This window comes from Hippopotamus amphibius, chromosome 11 (genome assembly GCF_030028045.1).
Source record: "Hippopotamus amphibius kiboko isolate mHipAmp2 chromosome 11, mHipAmp2.hap2, whole genome shotgun sequence".
NCBI classification, from domain to species: Eukaryota; Metazoa; Chordata; class Mammalia; order Artiodactyla; family Hippopotamidae; genus Hippopotamus; species Hippopotamus amphibius.
Genome location: NC_080196.1, coordinates 71,803,251 through 71,824,634, shown reverse-complemented (window position 1 = coordinate 71,824,634; position 21,384 = coordinate 71,803,251). Strand labels below are relative to the sequence as shown.

Genomic DNA, 21,384 nt, shown 5'->3' with positions numbered 1-21,384 from the left:
TTCATTTAACGTATCTTTGAGGATCTTCCCACGAGAGGATCATTCTTTCCAATGTATAGATGTAAAGTGAAATTCTTGACCAGTCTTCTTTTGATGAACGTTACTGTTCATGGTGTTGCTATTGCAGATCATGCTGCAATGAATAAACTTTTGTTTGTCATTTCCCATATTTAGAAGTATATTTATAGGATAAATCACTAGAATTAGAATTGCAGGGGCAAAAGTATGTTACACAAATATACAAATTTATGTTTCTCCTAACAATGACTGAGGGTCCCTCCGCTATACCCTTCCCATTGTAGTTGCACTGGCTTTGGATGGTGTCAACTCAGCGAACCTTGGAACTGTTTCCCAGAATTTTCTTTCCTGTATGGCTCCAAGTCTGAATTGGCCACAACAGAAATGTGCACAATATCTGAAAGGCAGGCATAAGAGAAGTAATTCCGTGTAAGGCACCAGCACTGGAGCAGCTCCCAAAGGGTGCTGGTTTGCTGGCTCACTTTACTGGTATGGGGAGGCATCCAGGCCCATAGCTACTCCAGTCCCTCCAGATCCTCCAGATCTCCTCCTTCATATTCTTCTCTAACAGATTCTTTGCAGCTTCATAGCAAAGGACACCAGCTTTTCCTGCAGGTCACGAGCGTCCTCAAGGTTGCAGGTGGTGAAAGATACATGAGGGTACTGTTTGTCCTCCAGGGTTACAGAGCGTTCTCACCCTCACCACTTCACATCCCACTTTCCTTCTGACTACCAGAGTGAGCTCACTACAGAGGCAACAGCCTTGCACAGACTTCTCCATCAACTCCCACAACCGTGGGAGGTCTAATTCCCACAGAAAACTGCCTTTTCAGTATCACCGTGGCTTTGCTTCTCTAATTGAACTCAAACTGATACAACAGTGCTTCAAACTTTTTTGCCAATAAATAGGTGAAATCTTAATATTATAATTTCATAGCTGTTTACTTTTTATTTTAAAAAATTTCCCCAAATAATTTTGATTTGCATGTCTCTTATGAATGATGTAGAACTTCTTTATGATTGTTTAAAAAGCCTTTTGAATTTTCCTCCCATTGATTGTTCATATCCTTTGTCTAATTTTTCCAATAGGTTTTGGTTTTTTTCCTCATTGATCTGTGAGAGTTTTTACTATAGTGGGGAAATTACCCTTTTGCTTATATGTTTTTTTTTTTTTTCCTTTTGCTTATATGTTAAAGCAATGCTAGCTACTATAGTAGATGAGCCCACACAGTAGAAGTCTGTTTCTCAATAACAAATCCCATTGCTGATTGCAATCCTCCAAGCAAAAATCTAGGAACCAAGACTCCTCCCATTTTGTGGCTCTGCCATCTTCAACATGCCATTTTCAAACATTCCCAAGACGTCTGTGTCCATCTGGATTCAAGCTACCAAATGGGGAAAGAGTTTGGAGTATCAATTGTGATTAAAAAAAAAAAAAAAAGAAACCACACTACAAACAGCAGGGAACTTCCTCAACATGATAAAGGGCATTTTTAAAGAACCTAAAGCTAACATCATACTCAATGATGAAAGACCAAAAGCTTTTCCTCTAAGATCAGGAACAAGACAAGTATGCTTACTCTCACCACTTCTATTCACCAATGTACTGGATGTTCGAGCCAGAACAAGTGGGCAAGAAAAAGAAATAAAAGGAATCCAAATTGGAAAGGGAGAAGTAAAATCATCTTTGTTTACAGATGTTTATTAGTTCTAACATTTTTTAAATGGATCTTTGGAGAAGAAAACAAAATTGTAGGATTAAAAAAATCAACACAAAAATTAGATGCATTTTATACACTAACAATGAAGAACAATCCAAAAAAAAATTTAAGAAATTCCATTTACAATAGCATCAAAAAGAATAAAATACTTAGGAATAAACTTGACCAAGAAGGCAAAAGACTTGTGCACTGAAAACTGCAAAAGGTTGCTGAAAGAAATGACACAAATAAATGGAGAGACACCCTGTGTTCATAGATTGGAAGACTTAATATTGTTAAGATGCCAGTACTACACAAAGCCACCTACAGATGCAATGCAATCTCTATCCAAATCCAGAGACTTTTTTTGCAGAAGCAGAAAAATGCATCCTAAACTGAAAACTAAAGAAAAAGTGCTAATTGTGGTTTCCTATGTCTTCTTTGACTAACATAATCTAAACCAGTGTTTCTCATACTTTAATGTATATATGAATCTCTGAGGATCTTACTAAAATGCAGGTTCTGATTCAATCAGTCTGAGGTAGAGCCCACGAGTCTTTTTTGTCAAGCTCCCAGACGGTGTCCCGGATGCGCTGGCATCACCTAAGTCCTTGTCAGATCTCATTAGCTAAGTATTTAGGAGACATTTACATGTAGCCCCTACTATAGCCTATGTGATCTCCCTCCCCATACCCCTTTGCTTCATCTCTTGCCATTCCTGCCATTTCTGCCATCCTTCAGTCACCTAAAGCCACAATGGCCTCCCTGCTGTTCCTCATAAACACTAAGCAGGCTTCTGTCTCAGAGCTTTGGAACTAGTGATCCTCTGCCTGGGTCACTCTACCCATACCCTATGTGGGCATGGCTTGCTCCTGTACTTCCATTTGCTGCACAAATGTCACCTTATCAGAGAGGTTTTCTCTATCATTTATAAAATAGGACTCCCACCCTGCCCCAACACCTATCACCTGAAATATGTCTTCAAATGTGTTTACTGACTGCACCCCGCCACTAGAATTGTAAGTTCCATGTCTATTTTATTCATTGGTGTATGGCCAGTGCCTAGAGCAGTCTGAGCTTATAGTAGGTAGTTAATACATACTCATTGAATGAATATTAGAGAGCCATTCACTTATATTGTAACTTAAAAATCCAAAATCAGATACCAGTTGTTTCCACATTTCTTACTTAAAATTACTAAGATGAGATTGTTTTTTGCTTATTCTAGCATAATATCATATTTGTTGATAATGGATAAAGTGATAGGAAAGAGGTTCTGAAAAGTTCTCCAAATGATGGGTTTGGTGAGCTATAATTCTGTCTTTGAAATGCATATAACATGTGAGATCACGTAAATGAGGCTGGCCCACCAGCACAAGGAATTCAGGGACGATTCAAGGCCACCTTTTTCAGACATGATACTTGGATTCTTCTGATTGTGTCATGTTTTCTCTATGCCCACTTCAGTTGAGATCTTTTGGTTAAAAAAACAAAGATTCACTCCAGTGAGAATTCAAGGAAACGAGGGCTCTCGTGGAGAAGTCTGAAACTGGGAACAGTAATGTCATTTTGCCTTCTAGGAATGGCAGTATTAGAAATGTCAGATTCAGGAGCTTTTGGACCTTAACTCTAATGCTGAAGCGGGAATAGGACTGGCTCCTTCCAGCACACCTGTTCTTCTCTCTTTACTGTCTGACTTTCCCAGCCTCGTTTTTCTTTCTTTAACTCATGGCTTTCGCTAACTCATGGTTTCTTTTCCCTTATAACCTTATAGCTCATACATGTGCACTATGGCCTCTCTAGCCTCTCTTTCCATTATGATCATGTAGCTTCAGCTTCCACAGCTAACTGCCCCTCTCTTTCCAAGGTCCCCAACTGCAATTCTGCATGAGTAAATGTGTCTGGTCTAGCTGATATTTTTGCATCGGGCCTGGGCAGGGTCTTTGTAGCCAAAGGATTGGCTGCCCTTGGGCCAGCTTCCTGTTGCTTGTCCAGTCAGTAGTGACCAGCAGCTTGGGGACAAGTGGTTCCACCCTGTGATGCCCTTTGTGTCAGTAAAGCAGTTCTCTTACAAGGGGCTGCGTATACGACTGACCTGGGGAGCACACACATGCTTCCTCTCACAGAAAGGACTTTTTTTCCTCCTCCTTTGCATTGATTGATCTGACTCTGGAAATTTCTTATGACTCAACACAGGTAGTCCTCTTCAAGAAGCCTTTCCTCAGGCCTGATTACAGGGCCAATCTTTGTGTCTCCAAAGCTCTTTGTTGCGACCTGTCTCATTGTCTATAATTGTTTCCCTCCTGTATCTCCTAGTGGAGTGTGGGCCTCTCTGGCTAAGAAAACTATAGTTATTTTTCATTTAAAATACTTATAAAATATTTATGGTAATATGTGTGCTAAGTATCAATTTCTTGTCTCTCAGCTACAAACCTACCTTTCTTTGCCCTCTTTCGTGATGCAGAGCTGGATCCTGGTAACATTTCTCCTTTGCCAGCTAATGAAATGCTAAACTTTGCCAATAGAGGGCACTGAAGTCACACTGCAGAGCCATAGCAACAGGTAACTATTTGGCTTATGGATTCTGGTACTCCACTATTATGAAGTGCAGATGAACTCCAGTTAAACCCCAGGCCATGCTTTCCCCACCTTCAGTGGCTTTATAGATCAGTAATGGCCCATTTGCTCTGGCAAGTTTCTTCATCACTGCCAGGCTGTGTGCTCCATGCCCTCTTTGAGGAGGTCTGAATCTCAACCATGGCGAGTGTTCCTCTCCTAATCCCTGGTTCTTTTAATGTCCACTCTCCCTCTAGCTGGAGGGAGTAAATGTTTTTTTCCACCTGCTACTCTAAGAATGCCTTAGAGTCCTCTTCTATTCCTTTCAGTATCTAACTACCTTCTAGTAGCTAACAAATTTTTATATCAAATTTTCCCTCTTCAAAAAATTGATGCAGCAACTTCCCTGGTAGCACAGTGGTTAAGAATGCTCCTGTCAATGCAGGGGACGTGGGTTTGAGCCCTGGTCCAGGAAGATTCCACGTGCCACGGAGCAACTAAGCCTGTGCGTCACAACTACTGAGCCTGTGCTCTAGAGCCCACAAGCCACAACTATTGAGCCACATGCCACAACTACTGAAGCCCTCGCACCTAAAGCCTGTGCTCTGCAACAAGAGAAACCACCGCAATGAGAAGCCCACACATCACAATGAAGAGTAGCCCCCTTCACCATAACTAGAGAAAGCCTGCATGCAGCAATGAAGACCCAACGCAGGCAATAAATAAATAAATTTATAAAAAAAATTGATGTGATATCTGTCCCCTGAATGGACCCTGGCTGATATAACATGTAGTGAGGCTTTTATTGGTATATTTAAATGGACTCATAAGTAAATAATTTTTAATTTTCTCAGTTTTAATTTCTAACATGGTAAATATTGATAGATACAATCTATACAGACAAAAGATTTTAGGGGTCCTCAATAAGTTTTAATAGTATTAAAGTTTCCTGAGATGAAAAAGAAAACAGTTGCTTTATTGCAAGTCTTCTCATAGTTTTGATATACCAATGCACATTACAAATCTCAATTTAAACCCAGATCTAATGTATATAAAGCTGTAGGAGATGCCGAGGTTGACAGTTTTTAAGTCCTGAAAACGTGAAACCTTTTTTTCTATTCAGAAGTTTCTTAAAAAACAAACAAACAAACAAAAGAATCACACCTTATCAGTTAATAAGGTAATTAAAATGAAATACATTAGCTGGGATTACTTGACAGTATAGGAAAGATGTAATAAAGAACTTGTTGAAACTTAGAAGACAGAGAAGAGTTTCTGGGAAGAATACCTGGAAACAAATAGAGAGGTGATGGTGTGTGAAAGGTTTTAGTTCTGTTTTGTCTGGGACCTGGACTTCCTTCCTTCCTACCACAAAATCTCATGATACTGTGTCAGAAACTGCATGTTAAACAGTAAAATAACACAGGGCTTTCTGAAAGAAACTCAAGAGTCTACAAGGGAGACAAGGAAGATCAACCAAGAGGAAAACAAACACAATGGGGGGTATTTGCTGGGGAAAGGGCCAAAGAAGATTTCCTTGGGAAAGTTGTTCCCCCACCTCTTTGCCTGGCAAGAGGAGCATGGCATCACGAGAAGATAGGTGTGGGAAAAGGGAGGTGGTAGCCAGAAGTGATGCCAACCAGTGGTCATATCATGATGGGACTTCTATTCTACATTTGGGTTTTACTCTGGAGACACTAGGGGAGAGGAGGTACATATGGTGACAGGGGGCCATGGAAAGTTATTAAGGATGCAAGAAATCACAAATTTTTGTTCTGGTGAGGCAAACATCAAACAATTAAACCACTTGAGGGAATATCACATCAAGAACAAGACTAGGAACCCAGGAGGGGTAAAGCACACGCTTAGCATGCACAAGGCCCTGGGTTCAACTCACAGCACCTTCATGTTTGATGCTAGAAAAAAAAATCATGGCCCTGAGCTAAGACTCAAAGCCTTCATCTTGGGACTTCCCTGGTGGTCCAGTGGATAAGACATAGTGCTTCTGCTGCAGGGGGCCCACGTTTGATCCCTGAGTGGAGAACTAGGATCCCACAGATCCTATAAGAACAGGACTAGGAAGCATATCATTGTTATTATTCAACATTTTCCTGGAGATTATATCTAATCAACACAATAGCACTACAGAAATACATGATCTACAAATTCATTCAGTCAGTCAAAAATATTTATGAAACACCTATTATGGGCCAGGCATTAGCCCATATATAAGGATATAGCAGTGAACAACAACCAAAGATCCCTATCTTCATCAAACTTCATTCTATAAGAGGCAAATTGAAATGTGACCTCTTAGCATTTCACCCAGTTCAACACTTTTATCTTGGCTTCCTGACTTCACCTCTTTTGATTTTTTTTTTTTTTTTTGCCTTGGCCTCCTGACTTCACCCTTTTTGTCTTTCCCCCCTATCTCTCCAGCCTCTCCTCCTTCTCTAGTTCCTTTTATTGGCTTCTTTTTCTATTCTACCATGAAATTCTGAGGTTTGATGTGGGTTCCTCTCTCTTTTCTGCAGCTGCTCTCCTTCCATGCTAACATCCCCTCCCATTACTTCAAGTATTATCTATACTGTGTCAGGAAGCGCAGATAGAAAGGTAACATAAAATCTAGTTTTTGTTTCAGTTTCAAGTTCCATTTGATCTTTCTTGAACTCTTGATCATTTCTATCAGAGCTGCTTCATCTCCAGTCTTCCTCATGACTGTGAAAGCAATCACCCAGTTTCTCAAGTAGAAATGTGAGTCATTCTCAACACTTTTTATTCCCTAAGCTACTTTACTCAATTTACCACTAACACCCACAGAGGTTTACCTCCAAGATATACTTCAAATCTGCCCATTGCTACCACTGTATTTCAAGCCAACAGCCATCTCTGACTGCAAGAGCCATCCAACTAGTTTCTTCGTTGCCTCTTTGCCTTCCCCAAGTCCATTCTCCCTATAATAACTAGAATGGTCTTTTAAGAATGTACATTACTCAGAAAATGATGAGGATACATCAAAGGATACAGGAAACAACTTAAAAAGGAGCTCCTACTGTCCAAATCTGGGACAATTTGAGAATCAAAGTAAGTCATGACAATAACTGATCATAGCTCACTGACTAAAAAAGAATGCATGAATCCATGTTGATATATACGTAAGAGAAATGGGAAAACTACTTTCAGTAGAATGTCAAACAATAATGTAGAAGAAATGAGTTTTTAAAAATCACTATTGTGAGGCCATTATAGTAATAAATGATTCAGCCAGGAGTCATTAATGGATGCTAAAATTAATAGGGCAAAGCTTGATGAAGAACAAGGTATTTATATAGTCTCAAAATATGTTCCACCACACTGCTTATTAATTACAAAAAGGAAAAACAGTTAACTTTATGGTGAGAAACAACATATACCAATATAAACAAGTGATCAAATTTAAGGTAAACAGTAATAACGCAAATTTACATAATGTGTCTCCTAATGTGACACAAAGGACATAATATCACTCTTGCAGTATTCCTGTCAAAATGCATAACCTTAATCTGATCATGAGGAAACAACAAACCAACCCAGTTGATGACATTCTACAAAATAAACGGCCTATTCTCTTCAAAAATGGCAATATCATGAAAAAGAAAGAAGAACTGTTCTAGATTGAAGGAGACTAAAGAGATAGAAAACTGTACACAATGAATGATTCTAGATTGGATCCTGGATTAGAAAAAAATTTGCTACAAAGAACATTATTGGGACAATTGGCAAAAATTGAAAAAGATCTGTCGATTTAAGATCTGTTGACTAAACAGTTGTATCAATGTTAAATTTCCTAATTTTGTTAATTGTACTGTGGTTATATAAGTCCTTGTTTTTAGGAAATATAAACTGAAGTATTTGGGGGTAATGGTGCAAGTCTGAAACTTACTTTCAATATTGATAGTTTAGGGGAATAGCGTACATAGAGTTGATTCTTATTATTTGTGGGGATTATCTTCTAGTAAGTCGAAGAACACTGAATTAGCAAATATTAAAAAATCATGGCTAGAGGAAATACAGAGTTAGGTTCCTGTAAGCCTCTGGTCATAACATGGTTTTTTTTCCACCCATCAATATACAAATTTGTTTTATGTGTGTCTCTGTTTAAAGATACCTTATTTAATATATACTATTGACTCATTAACATTGAACTCACAACCAACAGCACTGTAACGCATGCCTAAATGAAGTGTATCTAACACACATATTCTCTGTAAGGCATGTCACTTGGGAACACCAGACAGCACTTCAGCACTGTGCCTGGTCACTACTGTAAACAGTGACATAGTCAACAAAAAGGACAAAAATATGAAAAACATGGCACTAAAAAGACTGCATAAAGGATACTTGTTTATAATACGAGAGCTAAAACAAGAAGGCAGAGCACCATCTTGTTTGAGCTCACCTGGGAATGTGCACACTTGGCAACTAAAATTTTCCTTGCTCTGCAAATATCTGCAAAAGACCTCCCAAGGACCATGGGGGGTGGGGGGGGGGCAAATAAATTTTAGCAGGTAGGTGAATTTGCAAACACACAATGTGTGAGTAATGAGGATCGAGTGTGTATGTTTACTATATATGTATACACACAGGCTTATACACAGAGAGAGAGCAAGTGATGAACAAATCAAAATGCTAAAATTGGTGAATCTGGATGGAGAGGATACAGGAGTTGTAAATACTATTCCTTGTAGCTCTTCTTTACTTTTTTTTAAATTATTTAATTAACTAATATTTATTGGCTGCATTGGGTCTTCGTTGCTGCGCACAGGCTTTCTCTAGTTGCAGTGAGCAGGGGCTACTCTTCTTCGCAGTGCATGGGCTTCTCAGTGCGGTAGCTTCTCTCATTGCAGAGCATGGGCTCTAGGCGAGTGGGCTTCAGTAGCTGTGGCATGTGGGCTCAACAGTTGTGGCTCACAGGCTCTAGAGTGCAGGCTCAGTAGTTGTGGCACCTGGGCTTAGTTGCTCCAAGGCATGTGGGATCTTCCTGGCCCAGGGATTGAACCTGTGTCCCCTGCATTAGCAGGTGGATTCTTAACCACCGTGCCACCAGGGAAGCCCAGCTTTTCTTTAAATCTGAAATTATTTCCAAATAAAAAGTTTTCAAACATAAATTAACTCATTTTATTCCTCTGCTTAAAATATTTCAGTTGCTTTCATTTGCACATCACATGACCTTTAACCCCTGAAGGTGGTCAAGCCCCTTTTGGCCTCTCCAAAGGTCATTTAGGCCACACTCCTCCCTTCAGTCTCACAGGCATTCTTTTAATTCCCAGAAAACTTCCCTATCTCCATAGCTAAATTAGATCCTGTCCATTATACTCTTTTGAAGCACCTTGTTCTTTTCTTTCACAGCATTTATCATAATTTGTATATACATGCAAACAATTATGTGTTCTTATTTCACAAATATGTGTAAAATGATCATTATGAAGACATTTAAAAGCATGGAATTATGCAAGTGACTTGCTTTCAGTGTTTAGGCATGGAAAATTATTTTGGCAAAGATAAGTTCTATAAGTTATACACAAAATCATACTCAGCAAGCAAACAATCAACAAGGGTTAGAAAGTAATATGCAAAAATAAGAATTCAGCTAGAATGACAGAATTACAAATGGTTAAATATAGAAATTGTTTTCTTTTTAGGTTCCTTTCAGTAAGAAAGAAAAATAATCCTAAATCAAAGAATGCTGATAAAAACTACCATGTTAGTGCTTAAAAAAAAATCTAATTACAGACTAGAGAACAGAATGGAGGGACAAGACTGGAGGCATGGACAGAGCGCAGTTAGCATAACTTAAGTGAGAGCACTTGGGTTTAACTAAAAGAGTGATGGTGGGAATGAGAGAAGTCGATGGATTACAGAGATATTACAGACATGATGCGGGGATTGACAGGCTCTAAAACTGATTGAAATGGGCGAAAAAGAGGGAAAACTCAAGGTCACTTCCTAATGTTACATCTTAGGCAACTGGAAAGGGGTTCACTGAAATAGGGATCATAGGAGAAAAAGCAGGTTTGAAGATGGCAGAATAAGTTCAGTTTGAACCTGTGGGACATCCAAGAGAAGACAGCAGGCAGCTTTCTACATAAGTATGGAAACCAGGAGAGAAACTGGGCCAAAGATAGATCTGGAAGTCATAAACATATAGACAGAAATTAACCCATGGAAGTGAATCTTATCACCCAAGGAAAGTAGACTGAGAACAGAAAGCAGAAATATTACCCTCCTATTAGACACCAGGAATTCACAGACAAGACATTATTCCTGTCCCTGGTAGCCAGGCTAGAGGTGGGGATTGGAACAGGAATTGGAGAAGCACTCTTTGTCTTTCTTCTATGTATTAGATTCTCTCTTCTGGTTTTGAGAAGAGCAGGACACAGTGTCAGCTATCAGGAAGTTCATAGTTTAGGGAGAGAGGATAGACAAGGAAAACAACTCAGATGCTACAATGTAATAAGTACTATGGGAGAAGAAAGAGGCCCTGAATTCATCCAGTGTAGGTTGTAACCTGTTGAAGGCCAAATAGGAATTGGCCAGGTAGAACATGTTTCAGATGGGGAAAATCTCTGAAGGGAATTGAACCAATGTATGAAAAGGTATAAAGTTGAGAGAGAGTTTGGGACATTTGGGAAATTCCTGTAGTAATATATGGGCCAGTGGAAAGTGCCCAGCTTGGTGAAGTTCAGTGAAGTTTTTCGGATGCTATGGGGAGGAGACTAGGGAGTACTTAGCTGTGTTTACAGATTTCAATTGTTACTAAGAATACATATTTTAAGAAAAAGCTTGTGTTAATTTTTGATTATGTAAATACTATTCATTCATTGTTAAACGAGTTAGAAAATACAGAGAAGTTTTTTTTAAAAAGATCACTTAGAGTATCTCCAAACAGAGATGTCCTCTGTTAACAGTTTGGAGTATAATCTAGATTTTCTTCTGAGCATATATCTAATCTGCTTGTTAGCTAAAAATTTTTTTTTAATTTACAAAAAAATGGAGTCATATTTTACATACTATTTTATAAACTTTTTTATTTAATAATATAACATGATCAGTTTTCCATAAATGTACCTCTACAAGTGTAAATCTAAATGCTGATTAATATTCCATAGTGTGAATGGATCTCTTATGGTAGGATTATTCAGTTGTATTCACTTTTTCTAGGAGCAAGACTTTCAAATACTAAAAATTTTAAAAAGTGTCTCAGACTTCATTGAATCTTTAATGAAGCCACCAAAAATGGAAATCATTCATGAAGTCAAAACTCAAGAGTTTGGGCCACAGGAATTCCCTGGTAGTCTAGTGGTTAGGACTCCCTGCTGGAGGCCTGGGTTCAGTCCCTGGTTGTGGAAGTAAGATCCCACAAGCTGCATGGTGTGGCCAAAAAAAAGTTTGAGCCACATTCCTTTAACAGGAAAGGAATGACAGAGTGGTGTTCTGTTGCAGAAAGTATTCAAATGCTCTGATGCACAGATACTGGACTAGGTTCAATGCATAGAACTTGAAGGCAGGCAGTTGTTTCTGGCTCACTTTGAAGCTGAGGCCATAGCCATCTTAGTCAAATAGTTACTTTTTCTTGGGCAGATTTTTTCAGCTGATCTCATTTCACAGATAAAGAAGCCTTCCTATTTAAATTCTACAGAGTAGTAAACTTTTACTCATTTTGTGAAGAGACTGTATGTACTTGGAAAATCAAATGGACAAAAGAATAACTTACATTGTCCACTCGATAACTGTACCTAGTTAAATTATGTTTGTGTGTGTGTATGTAAAATAGTAAAAATATTTGGAACATAAATTTTGTATTTGTTCTATTACCTTAATTGATAAGCAGAATATTTGGACAGTTAATGACAATCCCTCCTTTAGAAAGCGCTATATGTTTGCATCTCTCCAAAATTTATATTTTGAAATTCTAATTCCCAAAGGTGATGGTATTAGTAGGTGGGGCTTTTGGGAGGTGTTAAATCATGAGAGTGGACCCCTCTTGAATGGGATGAGTACTCTGGACTAAGACGGAAGGTAAATGAATAGGTATTCTTCAACATCTTTAATTTTACAAATATTTTAACAGATAAATCTAATAAAATCAAGGTATAATCTTCCCCTACATTTTTCTTCTCTTACATAGTCAGAATGCATTTTACTTTCCTATGTATCCTGTTTTATTATTATAAGATTCTATAAGAAGGAAATGTAATAAACACAATTATTGTTAAACTCCAAATATCAGGACAAGTGCTGACTAATGAGAACTTTAATTTTCTAGTTGAAAATTAAAGTTCCCATTAGCAAGGCAAATTATAAAACAAACATAACAAAAGAAAAATGTTCAAGGTCACCTTAAAGACAAAGTATACTTCCTCAGTCAAGCCTCTTAGTAACTTGATAGAAGTTATTTACATACCTAAATAAAGTATGTGAGTGGAGGTGGGGTTTAACGGAAGTTTAGAAAAGGGTAGTTCTCAGAGCAAACTCCTGAGCCTTTCTTCCTCTAGCATTCATTGAACTACACTACACGTAGAGAGAAAAACCAAGGCCAAATAATTTGTCCATCTAGTAAAGAGCAGGTTTAAGATTCAAATCCACTAGATGGTTTTACTTCCCTGAAAATGCTGCATGGCTCCATTTAATTCATTCACTTAGTAAATATGTACTAAATACCTTTTCTGTGCAAGGCATTTTGCCAGGGGCAGTGTGGGATATAAGATGAATCAGACATGGTGGAATAGTGGAAAGAGATGCACTTTGGCCTTATACAGACTGGTTAGATTCTCAGCTTCATGAATAAATTACTCTCTTAACTGCAGTTTTTTAGTCAGTAGAATGAGGTGGTTGTTTAAAAGAAAGAAAGAGAGGGGAAGGAAGTAAGGAAGGAAAAAAGAAAGAAAGAAAGAAAGAAGGAAGGAAGGAAAAGAAAGAAAGAAAGAAAGGAAGAAACAGAGAGAAAAGGAAGTGTATCGCCCATGACCAGCACACAAAAGGTGCTTAATAAACTTAGTTTTCCTCTCTTCAACACCACTTGGAGGAGTTTTCTGTAAGGTAAGTGATCAAGTACGTCTTCATAAAATGGGAAATGTTGCGATTGATGTGGGTCATGAGATGGGTTCTTGATTCGGACTAGCTGAGATGTGGGAGATGGCAAACGTGACGTGTGAGGACTGAGTAGATCCTGTCCATTGGAACAGACAGGGAAGGATAGAACTAGAAGTTGTAAACGTCAGGTTGCCTGGCTATCTGCATAATCTCATTCAGTATAATGTCGGTTTCTACAAACATATAACATTAGGACAATAGCCTGAAATCAAGGCATCTTCTCTGATTAGATCTCTAAGGCGCAAGTTTTTCCATATTTGACTTGTATTATGGATTCATTCACCACACACTCCTCACTTATTCAAAGAATATCTAGCATCGCACTCAAAATCTAAGCGCTAGAATCTGAGGATGTGGGAATCAAAAGACAATGTCCCAGTTTTCAAGCAGACAGACACGTAAACAATATAAGTTTAGAGGTGATAAAGACCTACAGCAGAGCCGAGGAAGAAAAAGATTTTCCCTGGGGGCAACTCAACTCTAAATAAATTAATTATACAAAAACAGGCACATTTTACAGACTGTAAAATTACACGCCATGCTTAAACATTTAACAGAAAGAAATGGATATTGATTTTTTTTTCACAGGGTCAAGTGTAATGCTCATTCTAGCGACGCTTTGCAGCCAAACCCGCAGAAAAACAGTGAGCGTGATTGAGTTCTTATCGAGTTACCGTTCTCTGGAATCGGTCCTCCACATTGTGTCCGTAAAATGTAGAAGCCTGTGGAAAGTATAGTCCGGACTCCTTAAGGAACATGCAACTGGGGACAGCAACAAGAGAGCACAACGCGGCTGCCGCAGTTTTCCAAGTGCTGTCTGTCCTTCCCACGTGGTAGGTTTTTGGCAACGCGCCCCTCCTTCCTCCGGATTCCGGGGAGGATTCTAACGCCCTCTAGAGCCGTCCCTAGTGACGTCACGAGCGCGATTCCACTCTGTGGCCAATCACGCGACCGGATTCCGGGGGAAGCCCGGGGTGGCGGCGGCGGCGGCCTGTGCGCGTGCGCGAGGTCTCCGCGTGGCTATATAAACATGGCTGGCGTGGCTGCGCGGCGGGGCCGTGCGGAGCGCGCGTAGGGGGCTTCGGGGCGCTCTGGGTTTGTAGTTTTGAAATTTCTGGCGGGGGATCCGCCGCTCAGAGTTTTGGTGGGAGGTGGGAGCCGAAGTGACGCCCTTCCGGGAGCCGCGCAGCCGAGCTCCGCTGCATCTGGTCCCGAGCCTGAGGCGCCGGGTTGAGCCGGCGCACGTGTGAGCGCCGCTGAGGAAGCGGCGAGCGGCCGAGCAGGTGTGGCTGCCGGCAGGGCGGCGCGGACGGGAGGAAGGTCCGGGACGCCGGGGTCCCGCTGTCCAGCCGGCACCGGTCACTGACTCCTGTGTGGCGGCCCCGGCGCCTCTCCCTAGCGATGCTGTGGAGCCGGAACTGCACTGGAGTCGGCTGCCGCTTGTCAAGCCTCCCCTCGCCTCTGCTCCCGGAACGGCGGCGCCGCAGCTGCCGCTGATCCACCTGGGGGATGCCCGCGGGCCTCACAGAACCCGCCGGCGCCGCTCCCCCGGCAGGTGTGGGCGCCTCCGGGACCGTGACCATGGCCCCCGCCGCGGCTCTGCCCGTCAGGGTGGAGAGCACTCCGGTGGCCTTGGGTGCCGTGACTAAGGCTCCTGTCAGTGTCTGCGTGGAGTCCACGGCGTCCCAGCCGCTGCGGTCCCCCGTGGGGACCCTGGTGACCAAAGTGGCGCCTGTCAATGCTCTTCCTAAACTAAACAGCGGCCCTCGTCTGCCAGCTCCTCAGATTGTCGCTGTGAAAGCCCCCAACACCACAACTATCCAGCTGCCTGCTAATTTGCAGCTTCCTCCAGGTATGTCGCTCACCTTTTCCAGCTTATCCTTCGGGCCGGCCAACGGTGACACGGGAAACGTCGCAGCCCCGACTGCACCTTTTCGCTGGGAATTCTAAAAAAACTCAGCCAAGAGAACCTTTCAGAACCTTGACTTTGCGGGGCAGTGATTTGTCTTTACAATTAAGATAGCCTGTTTGAGTCCTTATTGCATAGCTTTCCTTTTCATATTTAAGGAAAGCATCTTTTCACTTAAGTGACACGGTAAAAGCTGGAGCAGCATCTTCAGGAGGGCCTTTGAGGCACTGGCTCTTAGGTGCGGGAAGATAGAGTATCGCTAAAGTTTATTTTCATATGGAGAAAGGATCAGTTTTTATATTCACACGCGTAGATTACTGTGTTTAAAAAAAAGTGTTTTTAAAAGGTTCTTGTGTGTTAAGACTGAAAGAGAATTTTAAATTAAACAAGCCTAAATAAGTTTACTGCTTAGAAATGAATAATGTTGCTTCCGGCACAACCTTCAAATGTGTGATGACGGTTAACTTTCAGTTAGAAGGATCCCTCTCACTGGGAGCACATGCCAGAGTTGATAGATCAGAGCCATGAGGTTGTTATTTGTGAAGCAGTGTGTGATTGCTACAGTTAATGAACCCGTGACTACTTTTTATAGTAGAGTTTACGCTGTGTGGCTGTTTCTCATGACTGAGGCAGACGTTCTGCTTTGTGATCATTTACGTATTGTAAATATGCCGAACGGTATTTGAGTGTTCTACCGTGTTTTCTTTCCTCAAATGAAAATCACTTGAAATTTCAATGCGGAAAAAAGCACATCTTCTTTGGGAAAAAAAAAAAAAAAAAAAAAACCCCTACTCGTAACTTTAGTGTATTCTCTGCATTTTGCCTAGCAGCAATGGGAACTCTGACCGGCAAAGGTGGTAAGAAGTGGAAGCATTTGGTTCACATAATGTCAGTTTCCCCTAGCAAAATGAGGGGCCCTCTTTTGTAGCTAATGTTCTGTTTGGTCAGGAACATTGCAGGAAGATTAAGTGCTTGACTTATGATGTAGTTGTGTTTCAGTTTTGTATGGTACATGATGTACATACACTTAAGGCTGTGTGCACCACTGGATACATTTTCTGCTGGTTCTAAATTATCATCCTATATATACTCTTATAAAGTAGCTACGAATGTGTTTGAATGAAATTACTCATAATTTGTTAAAAACGAAATTCCTACTGAGGGCGTATTGTGCTAAGCACTTTTTTTAAAAAAATTGAGGTAAAATTGACTTACAACATTATATTGCTGAACACTTTTTATACATTATTTATATGTTTTTGTTTGTTGGTCATAATAGATAGATAGCAAATAAGGAAAAAGGTGTCTAAGGGGGAAGAATTTGCCCAATGCCAGACAAGTCATAGACGTCTGAGGGAATTTGAATTCAGGTCTGTTTACTCTTTCCACAGCACTGTGCTTACCGCTTGGTGTGTGTGTGTACCATAGGCCTCCTTGAGTATCGGTGTTAACAGGCGATGTATAGAATTTTAGAGCCTAACCTTTTTTATTACACAAAGAAACCAAAACTGAAACTTGCTAGAGCAAAATAGCAGCAAACCAGGACCACAGCCTAAGTATGCACTAAGCTAACACTTGTTTTGCTGTTGACCACGGATAAACTCCCACAAAAGAGAGGAGATAAATTGCCTTTAGGAGTTGTTATTTAGAGAGGACGTGAGAAGTTACCTTGAAGAGCAGCTTTTGGAATTTCTGCTGAGGTGTGGCAGAAGATCACACTCATATTTGTGCTCTCATGGGTGCACAAGATAACCAACACTTGAGGAATGACATAGAAACACTGATTAAAGTAACGTTTTAAAAAGGTTATCACAGTCTTGTACTATTTCTTTTGTATACCGAGGATTAGCAGAGGATTACTCAAGGATGCTTAAATTACATAGCGGTCAGCTCTGATTTTCCCAAGGTAATAAATACTTTAAGAATTTGATTTCTCTTTACTTCAAAATTTTCTCTGTGAGCAGAACTAGTTTAAAAAAATATACATATGCACCACAGATTTTTCTAGGGAGCAGGAGCTGGAAACAAAAAGGGGGTTATTGTGAGGAAATGAAAGAAACTGTAGCAAAGCTCTGAAGATTATTCTGTTGAATATTTTTGGTAATCTCTTCAGTCTCCTCTTATGAATTTGTGGGATTTAGAACAGACTGTGGCTCTTTTCGTTTTGGGTATTCTGTGTCCCTTCTATCATGTATCCATATTTGAGAGTGATGAGTAAGGACTTGATTGCTTCTTTTATGTCATAGACTGTGCTTCATAAATTCTGCTTCTCAGTCTTACTGTACAGAGTTTGTGAAAGTTGCTTGTGAAATGGTTCGAGTCCTTTTTCATCAGCTCCTTCATGCTGAGACGTGGCATAGGTTTTACATCTTTCTCAGATTTCTGAATCAGTGGATAAGCTTATGGTTCTTGTTTCCACCCTAGCTTTATCAAAGGGATATTACGTGATCAGCTGCTCCCACAGTTGTAACAGTGCTCTTGGATGTCATGAAATGAGAGGCAGTTGTCTTCAGTGCTCACTATATGTGCCATCCACTGTTTGAATTTCAAAGGCTGTGAAGTCACTTTAACTCATATTTGAGTTAGACAAGACTTGAAGGTTGTGGACCTTAAGGCATTAATAACAACTACTACCAATAACTTTAAGATTCATAAATTTGCTCAAAAGTATTATCTCATTTGATCCCTTTAACAGTGCTGCAAAGTAGGTATAAGTCTCTCAGTCCACAAACATGGGATGTCTTTCCATTTATTTAGTTCTTTAATTTCTTTCAGTAACAGTTTGTAGTTTCCAGAGTATTGCTTTTGCATTTATTTTGTTAAATTTATTCCTAAAGTATATTATTTTTTATGTTATTGTAAATGGAATTTTTTTCTTAATTCCATTTACAGTTATTCATTGGAAGTGTATAGAAATAGTTGATTTTTTAAAATTGATCTTGTATCCTGCTTCATAGCTGAATGCATTTATTAGTTTTAATAGTTTTTTTCCGTGTTATTTGTTTGGATTTTTAAATACAAGATTATAATATATGTGAATAGATAGTTTTCATTTCTATTCCAGATGCCTTTTATTTTTTCTCGCTTAATTGCTCTCATTAGAACTCTCAGTACAATGTTAAATAGAGGCGGCAGTGATTGTAGGCATCTTTGTCTCATATCTCATCTCAGATATTCCTGATCTTAGGGGAGAAGCACTTAGTCTTTCACCATTAAGTATGATGTTAGCTGTTGAGTCTTAAACCACCTTTGCATACTAAGATAAATATCACTTCGTCATGGCGTATAACACTTTTTAAATGTTGCTGGATTCAGTTTGCTAGTACTTCGTTGAGAATTTTTGCATCGGTATACATATGGCATTTTGGTCTCTAGTTTTCTTGTGATATCTTTGGTTTTAATATCAGGGTAGTACCGACCTTACAGAATTAATTGACATGTTTCCTCTTGTGTTTTTTAGAAGAATTTGTGAAGGATTCGCATTTATTTTTCCTCAGATGTTTGGTAGAATTCATCAGGGAAGTCATCTGGAACTGAGCTTATCATGTGGATACTATTTTTGATTATTAATTCAATCTGTGTTTGTTAGAGGTCTATTCAGGTTGCCCATTTTCTTAAGTTTCAGTAGTTTATGTGTTTCTAGGAATTGGTCCATTTCATATAATGTATCTAATTTATTGGTTTATATTTGGTCATAGTATTAACTATAATGCTTCTTTCTGTAAGAATAGTGGTAATGTCCCCTCTATCATTCCTAACTTTAGCAGACTGAGCTTTCTCTCCTTTTTTTGTAGGTAATCAAGGTAAAGATTTGTCAGTTTTGTTGATCTGTTCAGAGAACCAACTTTTGTTTTGATTTTTCTCAGTTGTTTTTCTGTTCTCTCTTCTATTGACCTCTGCTCTAATCTTTATTAATTTTCTTTCATCCGCGTGTTCTTATTTTGCTTTTTTCCCACAGTGTCTTAAGATAGAAGGTTAAATTATTAATTCACATAATTTGTATTTTAAAATACAGAGATTTACAACAACAGTCAGCCTATAAACAACACAGGTTTGGACTGCACTGGTCCATTTATACTCAGATTTTTTTCAATAAATGCACACTGTGGTACTACATGAGCTGTAGTCGGTTGAATCTGTGGATGCGGAACTCTGGATACAGAGGACCAACGGCAGATTTTCAACAGAACAGGGGTGTGGAGGGTCAGTACCTCTAACCTCCACATTGTTGAAGGGTCAGCTTTATAAATTTCTCTCTAAACACTACTTTAGCTACATAACATAAATTTGGATATGTTGTGTCTTCATTTTCATTCATCTCAAAGTATAGTCCACTTTCCCATGTGATTTCTTAATTGACCAACTAGCTACTTAGGAGTAATTAATTTCTACATATTTGTGAGTTCCCCTGATTTCTTTTTGTTACTCGTTTCTAATTTCATTCCATTGTAGTTGGAGACACACATTGTATGATTTCAGTCCTTTTTAAATTTAAACTTGTTTTGTATCCTAGCATGTGGTCTGTTCTAAGACTGTTCCATGCACACTTAAGAATGCTTTGTTAGCTGGAGTATACTATAGATGTGTTTGAGGTATGGTTGGTTTATAGTGTTGTTCAAGTATTTTATTTCCTAGTTGATCTTCTGCCTAGATGTCTATCTTTCATTGAAAGAAGGATGTTGAAGTCTCCCAAGTATTATTGTTGAATTTTCTGTTTTTTCCTTCATTTATGTCAGCTTTTCTTCATATATTTTGGGCTTTGTTGTTTGGTGCATATATGTTTGTAATTGTTAAATCTTCCTGATCCATTGGCAGTTTTATCGATTATAAAGTACCCCTCTTTATCTCCAGTAACACATTTTGTTTTAGTCTATTGTCTGATATTAGTATGGCCATTCCAGTTTTCTTATGGTTGCTGTTGCATGATATGTTTTTTCTGTCTTGTTACTTTGATCTCTTTTGTATCTTTGAGTCTAGAGTGTATCTTCTGTAGGCAGCATATAGTTAAATCCTATTTTTTAATTGGGTCTGACAGTTTTTGCATTTTGATTGGATTATTTAATCCATTCACATTTAATGTTACTGATATAGTTGGGTTTAGGCCTGCCATTTACTTTTGTTTCTATATATTTTCTCTTTTTTGTTCTTCCTCTGTTCCTTCTTTCCTTTGCCTTAAGTGAATATTTTCTAGTGTAACGTTTTAATTCCTTTATAATATTTTTAAAATATATATATATTTTTTAGTGATTGCTCTTGGGCTTACAATATACTTCTTATTAGAATTTACTTCACATTTGTATTAACTTGTTTCAGTGAGATATAGAAACATTTTTCCTATTTAGCTCATTTCCCTCTTTTTTATTTTTGTGCTATTATTGCTCTACATTTTGCATCTAGATATGTTACAAACCTAACAATACCTTGTTATAATTATTACTTTATGTAATTATATGTCTTTTAAAGATGCTGATAGAAGAAAGAAGGATATATATTTGTAGCATTTGTTTTATTATCTTATTTGCCGTTCCTAGTTTTCTTCATTTGTTCCTATAGATTCCAGTTACCATATGAAGTCATTTCCTTACTGCAGTACAACTTTGTTCCCGACCACTTTCTTTGTGTTATTATTCACAAATATATTTTTCTAATATGTTTTAGGTTCAAGAATAGAATTATATATATTATTCTATATAGTTCTTTTTAAACCTATTAAGAGAAAGCAGTAATATGGATATAAACTATAAAATTATATAATTAACTTTACCAGTGCCCTTTTCGTGTGAATTTGGGTTACTTTCTGGAGTCTCTTATTTTCAGCCTGAAGAACTTCATTTAGTATTTCCTGTCTGGTGTGTCTGCCAGCACCCAGTCTTTATCTGAGGATGTCTTTTTTTTTTTTTTAGTTTTTATTGGGGTATAATTGATTTACAATATAGTGTTAGTTTCAGGTGTACAGCAAAGTGAGTCTGTTATACATATACATATATCCACTCTTTTTTAGATTGTTTTCCCATATAGGCCATTACAGGGTATTGAGTAGAGTTCCCTGTTCTATACAATAGGTCCTTA

The 21,384-nt window shown here is 38.9% G+C and overlaps 1 protein-coding gene across 2 annotated transcripts in view; it reads left to right on the top strand.

The window, feature by feature from the left end:
- Window positions 1-14,448: 14,448 nt before the first annotated feature.
- Window positions 14,449-21,384, top strand: part of TAF4B (TATA-box binding protein associated factor 4b) — a 99,081-nt gene continuing 92,145 nt past the window's right edge. Inside the window, exons 1-2 of one of the 2 annotated variants that reach the window (XM_057700340.1) lie at window positions 14,449-14,689; window positions 14,806-15,258. In XM_057700340.1, the coding sequence (XP_057556323.1) occupies window positions 14,916-15,258 (343 nt within the window). In that variant the 5' untranslated portion in view covers window positions 14,449-14,689; window positions 14,806-14,915. Of the gene's footprint in view, window positions 15,259-21,384 lie in introns of both variants that reach the window. The other variant, XM_057700341.1, reaches the window with a different exon arrangement.